General features: G+C 42.8%; 2 protein-coding genes across 3 annotated transcripts; one reads left to right on the top strand and one right to left on the bottom strand.

Moving 5' to 3' along the window:
- The first annotated feature begins 126 nt into the window (after nucleotides 1–126).
- tm9sf5 (transmembrane 9 superfamily protein member 5) lies at nucleotides 127–8592 on the top strand. Of its 2 annotated transcripts, XM_070962491.1 has the most exons (18): nucleotides 127–425; nucleotides 1055–1122; nucleotides 1234–1327; nucleotides 1455–1582; nucleotides 1723–1852; nucleotides 2094–2221; nucleotides 2347–2461; nucleotides 2596–2675; nucleotides 2767–2872; nucleotides 3386–3436; nucleotides 3810–3942; nucleotides 4354–4473; nucleotides 4576–4633; nucleotides 4781–4940; nucleotides 5025–5176; nucleotides 5270–5381; nucleotides 5673–5844; nucleotides 7539–8592. In XM_070962491.1, exons 1-18 carry the CDS (start codon nucleotides 288–290, stop codon nucleotides 7604–7606), a joined length of 2013 nt encoding a protein of 670 aa, XP_070818592.1. In that variant the 5' UTR covers nucleotides 127–287; the 3' UTR covers nucleotides 7607–8592. The 2 variants fall into 2 exon arrangements, with proteins under 2 accessions (XP_070818592.1, XP_070818593.1); XM_070962492.1 differs by lacking the exon at nucleotides 3386–3436.
- A 649-nt stretch (nucleotides 8593–9241) lies between these two features.
- On the bottom strand, nucleotides 9242–13451 carry gpr101 (G protein-coupled receptor 101). Its single transcript, XM_070961921.1, has one exon. The coding sequence runs from the start codon at nucleotides 12534–12536 to the stop codon at nucleotides 11187–11189; it is 1350 nt and encodes a 449-aa protein (XP_070818022.1). The 5' UTR covers nucleotides 12537–13451; the 3' UTR covers nucleotides 9242–11186.
- Between the last annotated feature and the right edge of the window lie 1303 nt (nucleotides 13452–14754).

Genomic DNA, 14754 nt, shown 5'->3' with positions numbered 1-14754 from the left:
AACATATAAATGTATAAATCCTACATACTAAACACATTATTTATGACACGTGTTTATTTCGAAGGTAGAATTATTTGACTTCCGGTGCTAATCTTATGACTTCCGCATAGCTTGACAGAGTCGGACGTCACTGATGCTGGTTGCGCCAGACAGATCAGCTCAGCCGCTGCGTCCTGTAAGATCAAGCTAACAGCGCAGAGCTAGCAAACATCCCCTTTCCTTGTAAGAAGGAACACTCTCCTTTGACACAAGTATACGAATCTTCGAAGAACGGTGTCCGCGTTAAAATGAAGAGGCGGACACACTTTGGTTTTCTGCTGGTTTATTCGCTAGTTTCGTATTTCTGTTCGTGCTCGGCGTTTTACCTTCCGGGTTTAGCCCCAGTGAGTTTTTGTGAAGACGGCAAAGGTGGTGATGATTGCCAGGTATGGTGAATTCATGACACTCATAATTTTTGTGTACGCTCATTTACTGAATTTCCCGCTGTAGTTGGAATTGGCAAACCGTATTCCTTTCAGTTTGTCACCTTCCTCAGTCTTGCTAGCTAGCATGTCTTCTTCAGAGGAAAGGCCCCGTCTATTACCTGGAAGCGCAGCGCTGTAACGTCGATATTTTGATGCACTGTTAAATGTTTTGTTGGCATTCGTTGTCATTGCCAAATTAATATCTTTACTTACTGAGATGTTCGTTTTTTTACAGCCTGCTATTAGACTGTTAGCACATTTACACCTATTCAAATATTGAATCATGACAGACAATAGTTATGAATGTAACCTAAATCTTGACTGGCAACTACTCTGTCCCGGCGAAGACCAGGTAAGTTTGGACTGTCTGAGACGTTGAAATCTTGCAAGTCATTCACCCTTTTTGGAGATTAGATCCAATATAATGATCCATTACAAAATTAGTCCTTGGTTGCGACTGAGCAGTATTGAGGTCAGTATAAATGGACCTGAAGCAGTGGCAGCCTGTCAGCTATTGGCCTGTTAACAGCTCTGTTTCAGTAAAACAAATATAGCAATAAAGACTAAATTGTGTTTTTGCTTCTTTACAGACGGTGATCGAGCTGTTTGTCAATCGCTTGGACTCAGTGGAGTCAGTCCTGCCTTATGAGTATGATGGGTAAGTATCATTTAGTTTCTTCTGGACGCATTTTGTGTAAAGTCTGGTTTTATGCTCTCCAGCTCACTATCATCTTGTCATTGTCCGCGGCTATCTGTGAAATTGTTAAAGGTTCGACTTTTGCAAAGATGCCAAGGAAAAGAGGCCTTCTGAGAACCTCGGACAGGTGCTGTTCGGTGAACGAATTGAGTCTTCACCATACAAGGTGAGCGGTAACCTGAAAATCTATGCCTGATTGACATTTATGGTATTGCCTATTTTAGATTCCCTATAAATTCCCTATTTGTGATGTTTTCCATTGATGCCATGTGACACTCATCTGCTGTCCACAGTTCAACTTCAAACAGGATGTGAAATGCAAGGCAGTGTGCACAAAAACCTACAAGAAAGAGAACAAGGATGATGCAACCAAGCTTAATTTTCTTAAGATGGGAATGCAACTGAACTACCAGCACCACTGGTCAGTAAAATGCATACTGTGCTTGACTGTAATCCATACGTGTATCAGTTTTTGAAGTGTGGTTTTGTTTGAAAGATGTAAAGCACTGACTTTATGTCTTTATGAAGAACCTTGTTGAAGTAAACCAATTATTTTTTCAGGATCATTGACAACATGCCGGTGACTTGGTGCTACGATGTGGAAGATGGTCAGAAGTACTGCAACCCAGGCTTCCCTATTGGCTGCCTTGTTACCACAGATGGCAGAGTTAAAGATGCTTGTGTTATCAATGTGAGTTGTGATTTCTGCTACCATGGATGGTTGAACTTGTCAGGGGTGTCCCTCAAAGATATGTAGGGTTTGTACAACATCTTGGATGTTTGGAAAATGCTTAATTTTAATTGTTATGAACAAAAAATATCTTTCAATATTTTAAATGAAAAGATCCCGTCATTGTATTTTCTTTGTTGTCTCTTGATGATTATCATGATCAAAACATGCAATCGACATTCAATAAGATTTTTCTTTTCAGTCCGAGTTCAACAAGAAGAACACATTTTACATCTTCAACCACGTGGACATCAGGATCACTTACCACAGTGGAGCATCAGAAGGATGGAGAGGGGCTCGGCTGGTGGCTGCCACTCTGGAGCCAAAGAGGTAATGGTGGTTGGCAGTAGATGGATGTGATGCCACTGTATTTTGAGTTTGGTTTAATCAACCTCACTAACACCAGATTCAGTAATAATCTGACACGAAGGATTTGTGTGTTTTGTACACAACAGTATCAAAAACACGGATGAGAAAAACCCAAGTTGTGAAGGAGGCAGCCCAATGGAGGTCCCCGGGGAGTTTGAAAATGATGTGTCCGTAGTTTACACCTATTCGGTCACATTTGAGGTAGGCCCCCAAACTCTTGCATTATATGACTTATTATATGTAACTAATATATAACAATTTTTATGTACCGATAAGAATGAGGATGAAGAGAATTTTCATGTGATTTTTCCTGTAATAACTGCTTCCTTTTACAGGAGAACAATTCTATCAAATGGGCCTCCAGGTGGGACTACATCCTGGTCTCCATGCCTCACACCAACATCCAGTGGTTTAGGTATGAACATATTTTTCACTCTCTCCCTAAAACTCTCTGAGTCTCGATGCTTGTCAGTTGATGCCATGTTATGTCTCGTGTGTTTGTCCAGCATCATGAACTCCTTGGTCATTGTCCTCTTCCTGTCTGGCATGGTTGCCATGATCATGCTGAGAACCCTGCACAAGGACATTGCCAGATACAACCAGGTGGACCAGGTAAAGGCATTGTTGAGCTGTGTCTCAGATGGAGCTGATCCAGATGTGTATATGAAGCACAAGGATACAAGTGAAGATTCCTCCAAGATGCAGAAAATAGAGTATAGCCATAAGAGCACAGATCTCATCAGTTCTTTCTTATGTTGCCACCATGAAAATGAACAATTTAAAGTAGCCGGTACCTCATCGGTGAAAACTTTGTCTTTCCAAACCAGCAGCTTCATGGGAACTTTGAAGAGAGCAGCCTTGTTCTTAGCTACTCTAAATGACCATACATTATTGGGGTTATTGGGGTGTAAAATGTCACCTATTGCCTGTGGCTGTAAATTTGTCTTATCCTGCCATGTGCACAATGCAATTCTTAGATTGTAACTGAAACGTTTGACTCACCTGGCAGTAACCTAGCTGTATCACAGTTGCTTGGCTAATGCTTTGATTCTGCAGTCTGAAATAGCACCCAGCATACTGTGTGCACCATCCCCAACATTATAAATATTTTGTCACACTTCACAGGCAGACTTGATAAAGCTTCCATCGACCATGGGGAAATCCTCTATACCCTATGTAAGCTAATGAAAAGCAGTTTTGAACGAAAACCCTTTTTTTTTGGTTATTAAATCAGGTCTTTGGGTGTGTGATTGTGGCAAGCAGGCACATTAAAACAGAATGTAAAATGTGGTGTGGATTTTTTAATGATTTTTAATGTGCCAGTTTCAAGATGTTTCTTATAGTTTGGAATTGACTGAGGCGTTTTTCACACTATATTTTACAGTTTTGGTTCAACCACGGTTTCACGGCCTTCACCTTATTTTGCTTTGCTAGCAGAGGTCATATTCACTGCTTGGTGGCTGGTTTTCCTTTAACATCATCATTTGCAAATATTAAGCACCTCAGTGATTGTGACTGTTGCTGTATTGCTGTCCGCCCCCCCTCCCAGGAGGACGCACAGGAGGAGTCGGGATGGAAGCAGGTGCACGGGGATGTTTTCCGTCCCCCCAGGAAAGGCATGTTGTTGTCTGTGTTCCTCGGGCAGGGCACCCAGATCTTCATCATGACCTTCATCACACTCTGTAAGGACTATTTTACATTAGGTTGTAATATATGTGAAAGTTTCATTCTTGTTAATCTCTCTTTCAGTAGTTTCTCTTCTCCTTGGTGTTAACCAAAACGCAGACATTCAATTCATCTCAGTCCATTTCGTTCGTTAATCATTAATAGTTTAGAAGTAGTCTGAGTATGCATGTGAAGACTGAATTAAGTAGACATTATATGGAGCTTTTGAGACAATGCAAGCTCAAGGTCAGCAGGTTATCTCCCTAAACATGAATAGCAGGAGAGTTTAATTTTCCATTTTCCATATCCATTGCCAAGCCATGTTAGGTTTTACAGTTTGAAGTTGAAGGACAGCGGATAGAAGAAGCTTTAAAATCAGTGCGCTGTATGTCTGAATGAGTGCCCTGATAACTGCGTGTCCCCGGTAGTCCTGGCCTGCCTGGGTTTCCTGTCCCCGGCCAACAGAGGGGCTCTGATGACGTGTGCTGTGGTCCTCTGGGTTCTGCTGGGCACGCCTGCTGGCTATGTGTCTGCACGCCTGTACAAAAGTAAGTGTCCAGTCTGTAGCAAAGCTTCATGAAAGTCTGTGTGACAGTCGGGGTGATCTTTGTTATCATGGTATCTTCATCCATTTCTGTTCCTGTTCTCAGCTTTCGGAGGTGAGAAGTGGAAGACGAACGTCTTGCTGACAGCGCTCTTGTGCCCGGGGTAAGTTCACTCCGTGCTTTTGCTCAGCTGTTGTTCATCTGTCTCATTTCGGTGATGGAGTGACACGTTGCCTTGCATTCTGCGTTTATACTTCTCACATTTATTATTTTGCTCGGTCACTCTCCTTTTCGTACCTCCCCTCCCTAGTATCGTGTTTGCAGACTTCTTCCTGATGAACCTGATCCTTTGGGTGGAGGGCTCTTCAGCAGCAATCCCCTTTGGCACTCTGGTGGCTATATTGGCTCTGTGGTTTGGAATCTCCGTGCCCCTCACCTTTGTGGGTGCCTACTTTGGATTCAAGAAGGCTGTGAGTACTTTATTAATTTGTCAAGCTTGAAATGATTGATTGCGACTTTGTAATCATTGCTTCTCTCTTTCTGTTCCCGTGCAGGCAATTGAGCAACCAGTGAGAACAAACCAGATCCCCCGTCAAATACCTGAGCAGTCGTTCTTCACAAAGCCTATTCCTGGTATAGTCATGGGCGGTATCCTGCCCTTTGGTTGCATCTTCATCCAGCTTTTCTTCATCCTCAACAGCATTTGGTAAGAAGACAGGAATGCTGTCTGTTCAGATTGGCCTGTATTTCCTGTTTTGAACCATGTGCGCTCTGCCTCACGTCTCTGTCTGTCTTTCAGGTCTCATCAGATGTACTACATGTTTGGATTTCTGTTCCTGGTTTTCATTATCCTGCTCATCACCTGCTCCGAGGCTACAATTCTGCTCTGCTACTTCCACCTGTGTGCTGAGGTACCAGGATGTTTAGGGATATTTTGTCTCATTTGTCAGACTCGAGTCTGGAAAAAGAAATTTCAAAATGAATTCAGTGTTAATAGCATGGACTGCTTTATAATTGTCATATTGTGTGGATGCATGTGCACTAGATCTTGTTCCTGAATATATTCATTGTGTCCTTTTTTTCATCATGAAAAATCTAATATGATTTATGTAGGTTAATTGAGTCAACATCAGTATAGCTTTTTATATCATGTATCATCACATATCTTAATTAATGGATCCTCTTTTGAAATGTGTGTCCAGGACTATCACTGGTGGTGGCGTTCCTTCCTGACCAGCGGCTTCACGGCCGTCTATCTGTTTATCTACGCTGTGCATTACTTCTTCTCAAAGCTGCAAATAATTGGAGCCGCCAGCACCATCCTCTACTTTGGATACACTATGATTATGGTCCTCATCTTCTTCCTCTTCACAGGTGAGGCTTTGAGTCAAGTGACGTGTGAGCTCTTTAAGTATCTAGAATGATATGACCGGTGAAAAAGCTTTAATATGTTACCGTCAGTCAGGCAGAAAAGGGTGTGTAGGTATGAATAGCACTGTTTGCTTTGCCCAGTGTTTGTAGTACCACCCAACATCTGTTCAACTGTACGGTGAAGAGATTCAGGATCTCTGTTCTGTTCCCATGAGTTACACATCAGGAAGTAGTCCACACCATTACATCATTACACATTTTGTTCTTGTAATTGAGGTAAAAGAGCCAAGCCTATGTTTTTTATTTTTATAGTGGCAGTACAGAAGAACTGTGTCAAATGCAGTAATACAGCATTTATTTGTGCTCCCGTTTTAACCGTCCTTTTTGTTTAAAGTTTAATGAAAACCAGAGAGGCTGTGAGAAATGAGACTGGAATGCTCAAAGTCCCTCCTGGTCAGATCTAGTTGTGCAGACTTATTTGGGTCAACTTTACTGTCTGTGGTTTGCAGTTTCACAAGCCAGAGCTCGGTTTTATCAGGGAGTTCCTTTTTTTTTTTTGTTCTTTTTTTTCTGGAGATCAAACGATAGAGGCTCAACATTCGCTCGCTGCTGTGGATGATAATAAGTCTAAATGCAGGCAGGGCTCCTGACCTTTGCTGCTGAGACAGTTTCTCTGTGCTTTGCACTTAAAATAAAGCCGTGTGACTACGGCTGTGGAGATCGATACACCAAACATGTGAGCACAAAGCTGGGATGAGCAGAGCATTGTTGCCGCTTTTGTCTCCATGTTAAAAGAAACAAGATTGATACATGTTGACATGGAAACAGCACTCTTCTTGCCCTGTCCAGCTCTCTTGCACACCCACTCAGATGAGACAAGGGGTGTGTAAGTCTCCGTATGAGGGTAATACACAGGACTAGATAACAGCCTGGTTTTTATGTCGCCCAGAGATATTCTGCTCACCATGATGTCAGCTGATGACATGTTTTTTTTCTGGTGTTACACTGTCATTAGGCTCGATAAGTTAGCCTGTAGCCCTGCTTGTCACTGCAGCACTGCCTGACACTATCTTAAGACAGAGCTGTAAGTAGCAAGGGGACGAGATGTCAAAAGATTACCGCCAAGAAATAATCCAAGGATTCAAGGAAAAGATGATCAGTTTCCCTCCTTGCTTCCAGTTTTGATCTAAATAATCCTAATCTCTCTCATTCTCCATTTTTAAGTTTTTATTTTCCTGTCTGTCTTCTTCACCTCATCCCAACTTTGATCACAACTTAATTCAGGATTGGGCTGCGTAGCCCCCATTGAGCAGTCACATAGGACTTTTATACCCGCATGAATTGATCCAGGATTTTGACCGTAATCTGGCTTCTCAACACTGGGGGAGGATATTCTCCCCTCCCGCTGGAGTTTTTGCTGTCATTGCAGTTCCAACCCTGTCAAAAGTTATTTTCAACCTTTTCGTGGATGGAAGTTTTTGCTGCAACAAATGTTTGCCCTCCTGAAGTACATTCATTTCAAGCCCTTGTGGCCTCTTGTTAATTTTCCGCTTTATACACATTTGTCTCAAACAGATTTCCAAAGGCAAAACGTCCCACTTGAATGTTTTAATTTTGTCAGTGTGTTTGCTTGGTTTCATTGTTATTTTTGATGAAACATTTATCAAATCATTCCTGTAACTTGTCTTTCACTACAGGTACAATTGGCTTCTTCGCCTGCTTCTGGTTTGTAAATAAGATCTACAGCGTGGTCAAGGTGGACTAGAGGACTGATGGAAAGACTGACTCCTTGCTGCCGCAGCTCTGGCCTCCTCACTGCCGGCTGTGTGATAAAGAGGTCCGAGCGGACCTGAACTGAAACCATCACTTATCATAGAAAAGACCCGAAGAGCAGAGCCCGTCCTCTTTTGTGCTTTAAACTTATGTTGCTGTTGTTTTCTTTTTAAAAATATATATAATTTTGTGTTCACTGTTGACCGGTAATATTTCGAGTGGCTTCTTGAAAATCAGTGTGGGTTCCAATGATCTAGCTGTCAGTGAGCGGTTTGTTTTGGTGGGTTAACAGGAAACGCTGAAATGTTTTTATTTCTAATTTTCTAAAGAAAGTAAAATGTTCTGTATTTTGCTTTTCTATTCCCTTATGGCTACATGTTTTGTTTGTCAATACCTGTAATGATGGAAAAAATGTGTGTACATATATTGTATAGAGAGCGCGAGTGAGAGAATGCTACTTAAAGATTGTCACCATTAAGGAACCTTCTCCAGTTTTTTTTCTTTTTTCACGGTGAAGATGGGGCTATAAATCCTTAAATATCAGCCTGTATTGTACTATATAAAACACTGACATTACTACAATACATGTCCGTTCTTTTGTATTTGATGGCTTATGGATATTTAAGTTTGCATAGAGACAAACGGTACACTTGGTTAAGAAGCACATCTGTATCCTAGAAGAATATGCTAAAGCTATGGGATGTTTCACATGAAGGATGATCTCACAGTGACATGTCTGATCTGTTTGGCCACAGGCGAGATTCTTACCCAGTTATCAGGTCCGGTTCTTCTCAATTATCGCAGTCCGTGAATTTACTGATTAAGTACATATGATCTGTTGAGATGCACCCTTTTAAATATTAATAAGCGGTTTGCTGAAGTCTAACTAAATCAAACACTGCTGCCTTCTCCTTCCAGCAGTGTGGAGTCATCACCCGAGGTGATAACATTTTTACAAATAAATGCAGTTAATTCAAAGTGAAGGCCACATGTTTTTTTCTCTGAGCCACAAGAGCACTGACATAAATGTTTTGCACACGACTGACCATGTTTCTTACTGTTTGTGTTGGGACAGAAGATGATGGGATTGGGCTCCGATCCATACGTTTTCTCGGCTGAAACCAAAACCTTGTGCGTGCCTAGAGGAGACGGTGCTGTAAGGATGATATACAACAACTACAAGAATTCTCTGAGTCGTAATGATTTAATGCAAATGCAGTGAAGTGCGCTGCTCATGGCCCCATCTGATTCTCCCTCCTTGGTCACAATTATCCACGTATTTCACACAATAGTCTTTGCATGTGTGTGGGGATCTAGTTATTTAAGGTCAGGAACAAGCATTACCACCTTTTAAACATTTCCAGCTGAATGTTCATTAATCATAACTTCCACTTTTCATACTGAATTTTTTAAAATGTAGAACTTCACTTCGATGTCTGGAATTTCCTTCACTCTTGCCTCACTCAAATCCCCTGGTTATACAGAAAGAGCTGACTAAACGGACTTCCCAGCAGTTATTTAAAGATCCTGCTCATTAAATATAAAGCCAGGCCAGTTGATTGATGGGGTCAAGGAAGAACCCTGACACGCACACTTGCTGTGTTTTGAATATAACATCGTACACATCTCACAGTTAATTCACTTTTATTAAACAACAGACGACTTCTGATGTTAAAGAAAACAGAAATAATAGAAAAGCACGATAGAAATCACAAAAATGTGTCATTTTAAAGCACTTTAAAACATTACGCTCTCTTATTTGATGATACATTTCATTACATACTGCACTGTACCCCTTTGTCTTTTACTGAGCAACACCACAAACTTATGATGCAAGTTTGATTGTCTTTATAACACTGTATGGATTTCTCCAGTGACCTTTTGAATACACCAAGGCTCAAATCCACACCAGGTCCAGTCTGGTCCCATAAGTTGTGAAATGTTTCCCAGAAAATTACCACAATCTAATAATAATAATAATGACAGTAATAACAATAACACACGGGGAGCACCCTGGCTCAATTCTGCTAAATCTTTTTTTTTTCTGTTTCGCCAAACGCTACAAAAACATGACAAAATGGGGACTAGACACACTTTTCAAATAAAGCACATAATGATGTGATACACTCATGACATCCTGTGGCAACACATCATAAAAAGGTTGCCTTTCTTTTAGATGAGTCATTGCAAGCATAAAACACTTACATAAGTCCTCATCCTCACCGTGGCTTTAAACAAACAGCTCTCTCTACTACAAATACTGTATCAGGAGGTATCTTTACAAATCTACACGTATTCAGTGGACTATAAGAAATCTCTTACATAAGATCCTGCGGCATGCAGCCTACGTTAAAAAACTGGTGCAAGGGGTCCGCTGGATTTTTTTTTTTTTAATCATACCCTGCTCTCTTTGCACTGTATTTTCTCAACAAAAACACTGTGCTTCCTCAAAGAAAGGCTGATACTACAAAGGCAGCAAATACCGAGTTCAAATATGCAGTGTCACACGGTAAGACGCAAAATTTCTACCTCAATTGAGCAAAGAAACAAAGAGGCTAAGACAATGTGGCCATCACATCAGAGAGAGGGAGTCACCAACTCTTACATGCTCTGTCACTGGAAAGCACTATATGCCACTATTCTACTCATTTACTCAAAAGGCTTTGAGACTAAGAATGGTTACTGTGACAGGGATGTAAAAGCACATATGTTCACTCGCTCAGCAAGATTCGAGAACAGGGGTCGGCACTCCACGTTTTTCCACAAGCATAACCTGAGTGATGAGTTGCAGGCGAAGCGTGCTTGCGCTAACACAGGGACAGAGCATCCTGTGCCCTACGGCAGGATCAGAGATTCCAACCCACAAAAAGTTTAGAAGAGATCGAGTGGTTGTGCAGATACTGCAGATCAATACCTTATCAGTGACATCTATGGTTCATAATTAGAGCAAAGTGATCAGAACACCGACAACTTTAATACAACATAACAATTTGTGTCTTAGATTTGGTTAGAAAAAAGACCCAGAGGCATTTATAACAGACCTGCGGCGGGTAAAGATGTAAAATACAAATTAAAAGTACTTTCTGGTTTTACTTTAGCTGTGATCTTTTAAAAATCTAGATAAACAATAGTAATTAAACACCAATCTTACGTAACAGTTGCTGGTTGAATTGCATACATCTGAAATGGTAATCATAGACAAAACAGCTGCACACACTGTGATTTATCAGACATGTGCTCTTACAACGACATTTACATATAAAACCTACAAAAAAAACCAATGTTTCTCATGATTTACTCAGGTGAGACTAAACTAATAAAACTCATTGTTTAGGATTTCTCAGTATATTACACATTCAATTTGCACCAATGAGTGGACCAAGTTAATCTTCAAAGACATATATTTGATCTTAACTTAATCATTTAATCAAGCTGATCACAAATTTGTTGTTGATTTAGTTGGTAATACAACTGTTGTCAACAAGTCAGATTAGCTCATGTGTGAACGCACTGTGTGACAGGCTCTTCAAGTAACTGCAAATACGGTCTGTCCGATGAATCCTCAAGGCAGTTTATGTGCTTTGTTTGCTGTGGACTGTGAGCTCCCTCTCAGAGCTGACGCTGGTGGAGGTGGTCTCTTTACGGCTGTCCCGCGACTTCCTCTCACAAGTGGGGGAGGAGGATGTTGTGCACTCTTCCCAAGTCCGCAGAGGGAAGACTCGAGCAGTCAGGCTGGGCAGGTGAGAGTGGGCACCGAAACGTCCCTCTGTAGTTGTGAAGCAGCTCTCCACGGCGGAGCTCTGGCTGGGACGGCCCTGTTTGCAGAACAGCCCGTAGAGCAATGCTAGGAATTCCTTCCTCACGCTACGGTGCATGTAGCCGTAAATGTACGGGTGGAGGCAACACTGCAAAAAGAAGAGCACGAGGGCAAGGGAGGACAACCAGGGGGGTACAGCTGCTCTGGCGCTCATAGATATAGTATTTAGTATGCTGTAAGGCCCCATGCTGAGGATATAAGACGCCATGATCACAAAGACGACACGAGCTGCTTTGCAGTGGTAGTGGAAGCGTCTGTGCCTAACTCGAACAGGGTACCCTCTGGCTGAGTAGGGGCCTTCGGGTGAACTGGCCTGCTGGGGCTGGGGCTGTGGTTGAGGCTGCCGTTGTGGACTGCTAGGTCCCTGGAAGTCCTGCGGGCAGGGCTGGGAGTAGGATTGTGTCTGTATAGGGTGCACGAGTGCGTTTTGCCTCCGAGCTGCTCTGAACACCATCCAGTAACATCCCAGCATGATGAGCACAGGCAGCCAGAAGGAGAAGGTGGACACCACGGCAGAGTAGGACAGGCTGGAGGACCACACCACTGAGCAAACGTTGTGATGGCGGTCAAAGTCAATGGCCCCCCAGCCATAGAGTGGTGGCGTGCTTTGCAGGAAACTGAGCACCCAGGTGCAGATGATCAGGTTGGTGCCCAGGTGAGGGGTCATACGGGTGGGATAGGACAAAGGGTGGATGATGGCCAGGTAGCGATCCACAGAGACAACTATAATGGTGTTGACTCCAGCAAATGCGAAAAGGTGCATGAGCACCACCAGAGCCTGGCACAATCGGGCATCCAGGGGCCACACACCCGGCATGGTGGCCGCAATGGCAAAGGGCATGACTAATATGGTCTGGAGCAAGTCTGCCAAGAGGAGGTTGAGGACGAAGCGGTTCGCCACGTGAAGGAGCTGAGGCTTCCTCTGGAACACCAGCAGAACCACCACATTCCCAAACAACGACACACACACAATGAGAGATATGAGCACCATCTTCGCCACGCTGTTAGCGGTGGAGGACCAGACCAGGTCTTGACCGGAGAAACCAGGCTCCCAGGGAACACTGGTAAAATTTGTGCCCACGCCGGGCGCCTGAGAGCTTGGCATTGTTCATCCAGCAGCAGGGCCAGTGAGAGCATGTGTGGCCTCACACCCAGCAGAGCTTTGACATAAAATCAGGTCAGTCCCATCATCATCACCATCATCATCGGCAGCAGCAGCAGCAGAACCATGGGAGAGAAAAAAAAACAGCTCAGGAGGTGTTTGCTTTTCAGGATGTCGCCACAATGAGCTGCTGTCGCTCAATCAGCGCATTTCAAAATTCAGCATGCGTCTCACCTAGCATGGCACACCATCCATTACATGTGAAAACAGTCCAGTGTGCTCATCCTTGAGCAGCCTGTAATGCTGGAGGTGATCAACACTGATTCACTGATTTATTAATCCCTGAACGTTTCACCCGCCTCGCAGGCCTTATATTCCTCCTGCAGCCCACATCTGCAGGACGGAAAATGGAATTACTGTCTGGCGACAGTAATTGCCGCCGCTCAAGCACCGACTGACGATCTCCAGACAGCGGCAGATATCGCCTTCTGCTAATCTATAAATGATGTATAATACCTTGAAATCGGTCAGTGACGCGATGTTTTGCTGGAAGGATGTTCACTCTCCTGCGCTCGCTTTTCGTCGTTTTGCTCCCATTTCAGCCCTCAGCTCCAGTCAATGGCAGCGAGCTTTCACGGCTCAGCTAACATACGCTGCGTGTCTTCACCCAGCGGGGGTCTCTCATCCAGACGAGCGTATCTCTCCTCTGCTGCTCTTTTCGGATTTCATGGCAGATCAAACATTTATTATTTTATCAGCTCTGATTCATCCCGAACAGTCTTAGGCTCCTTACGGTCGGGTCTTGTCTCCGAAGTGTCACGGGGGAAAAAAAATAATAAAACAACCAAGGACACCTGCACTGTAATCTCCCCCCACAGACACACACACACACACACACACACACACACACACACACACACACACACACACACACACACACACACCGCTGGAGCCTGTCACCGACCCCCTCCCATCCGTTTTCCCCTTTTTTTTGTTGTGGATGTGCAACACGATCCTCTTTGACACTTTTTGTACATGGTGCAATAATATGTTACCCATTTTTAAGATTTCCTTTACTGGATATTTGATGAAGAAAAAACACCATAAATCATAATTTGTCCTTTCAGTAATATGTAATCACATTTCTATTTCTATGGATCATTAGGCAATCAATTAACAAGAACTATTTCTAATTTAGTCTTTTGCTTCCCAGAATAGAAATACAGATTTTCCACTTGGCCATAGCTGACAGCATCTCAGCCAGCCCTCCAGATCTCCTTAGTAACAACAAGTGATTCAATCAAATGGCTGTTTATGTGATCTTCACATAATAACATGGCTGTCAGAGAACAAAATAAGGCTGAAGTCAACCTGCGTTGCAGAGCACCAACCACTATAGGTTTGGAATTATCATGTTGAGTATGAGTATGTTAGCATCTGTGTCATGCAATGCAAAAAAAGAACATACAGTGGGTAAAACAATCACACAAGGTCCAGCTCCTAGTCCATCTGGGCTTTCGAGCTTTATCAGCAGATGTTGTTTGCCGAGTTGTCATGGAGCCGCAGATGTTCAATTTTCCATTTCCAGCACTTGAATCTGACAGCATTTGACAAAACAATTTCCCTTAAAGGTCCCTTTAGTCTTCGTCAGCAGGCAGGTCGCTATTTTCATGCTGATGTCTCTCTGTCTGCATCACCTCAGGTCAGGTTTCCCACCTGTTCGGCCAAGGAGAAGATAAAGAACCACCTGTGTCTGTTTTGCACTCGTTTACCTGGCCTGTAGTGTTATAGTAACAATCCCAAAGTACTGTAGGATGATTCATATCTAATCTTAAACTCCATATTTTACTTATTTGCTTACCGGCAACCTGTTAAGAAGCACTTGGCATAAAGCAAATACTTAATTTGCCAAACTAGCAATTTGTTTTAAATTTAGTGTAAATATAAAACGGAAATGAACTGCATTTGTTATACCATCACAACTCTTTCAGGCTTCGTTATTCCACATCTGACAGGAAACTAGATCTTCATTCATTCTAAATGAAACACAGACTGAATAGATAAACAGAGCCCCATTGTACAGAGCTGAAAAGAATTTACCTCAAACTTATTCAGTGTCTATGAATACCGATGGACAGCTCAGTGGTTATCAAATAACCACAACCTCTTTGTAGAATACACACGTTTGTATAAGCCACCATTTTTATTGCTGGAAACACAA

Source organism: Chaetodon trifascialis, chromosome 5 (genome assembly GCF_039877785.1).
Source record: "Chaetodon trifascialis isolate fChaTrf1 chromosome 5, fChaTrf1.hap1, whole genome shotgun sequence".
Taxonomy (NCBI): Eukaryota; Metazoa; Chordata; class Actinopteri; order Chaetodontiformes; family Chaetodontidae; genus Chaetodon; species Chaetodon trifascialis.
Note: the sequence above shows the minus strand (reverse complement) of the source record. Positions and strands in the feature narration are given on the sequence as shown.

What these genes read in the sequence shown, in the direction of transcription:
- tm9sf5 (XM_070962491.1), top strand. Translation starts at nt 288, where the DNA reads ATGAAGAGGCGGACACACTTTGGTTTTCTGCTGGTTTATTCGCTAGTT. An exon ending in CTGCCTTATGAGTATGATGG is followed by an intron (nt 1,123 to 1,233) that starts GTAAGTATCATT and finishes AAATTGTTAAAG; the next exon opens with GTTCGACTTTTGCAAAGATG. An exon ending in ACCAACATCCAGTGGTTTAG is followed by an intron (nt 2,676 to 2,766) that starts GTATGAACATAT and finishes GTGTTTGTCCAG; the next exon opens with CATCATGAACTCCTTGGTCA.
- gpr101 (XM_070961921.1), bottom strand. Translation starts at nt 12,536, where the DNA reads ATGCCAAGCTCTCAGGCGCCCGGCGTGGGCACAAATTTTACCAGTGTT.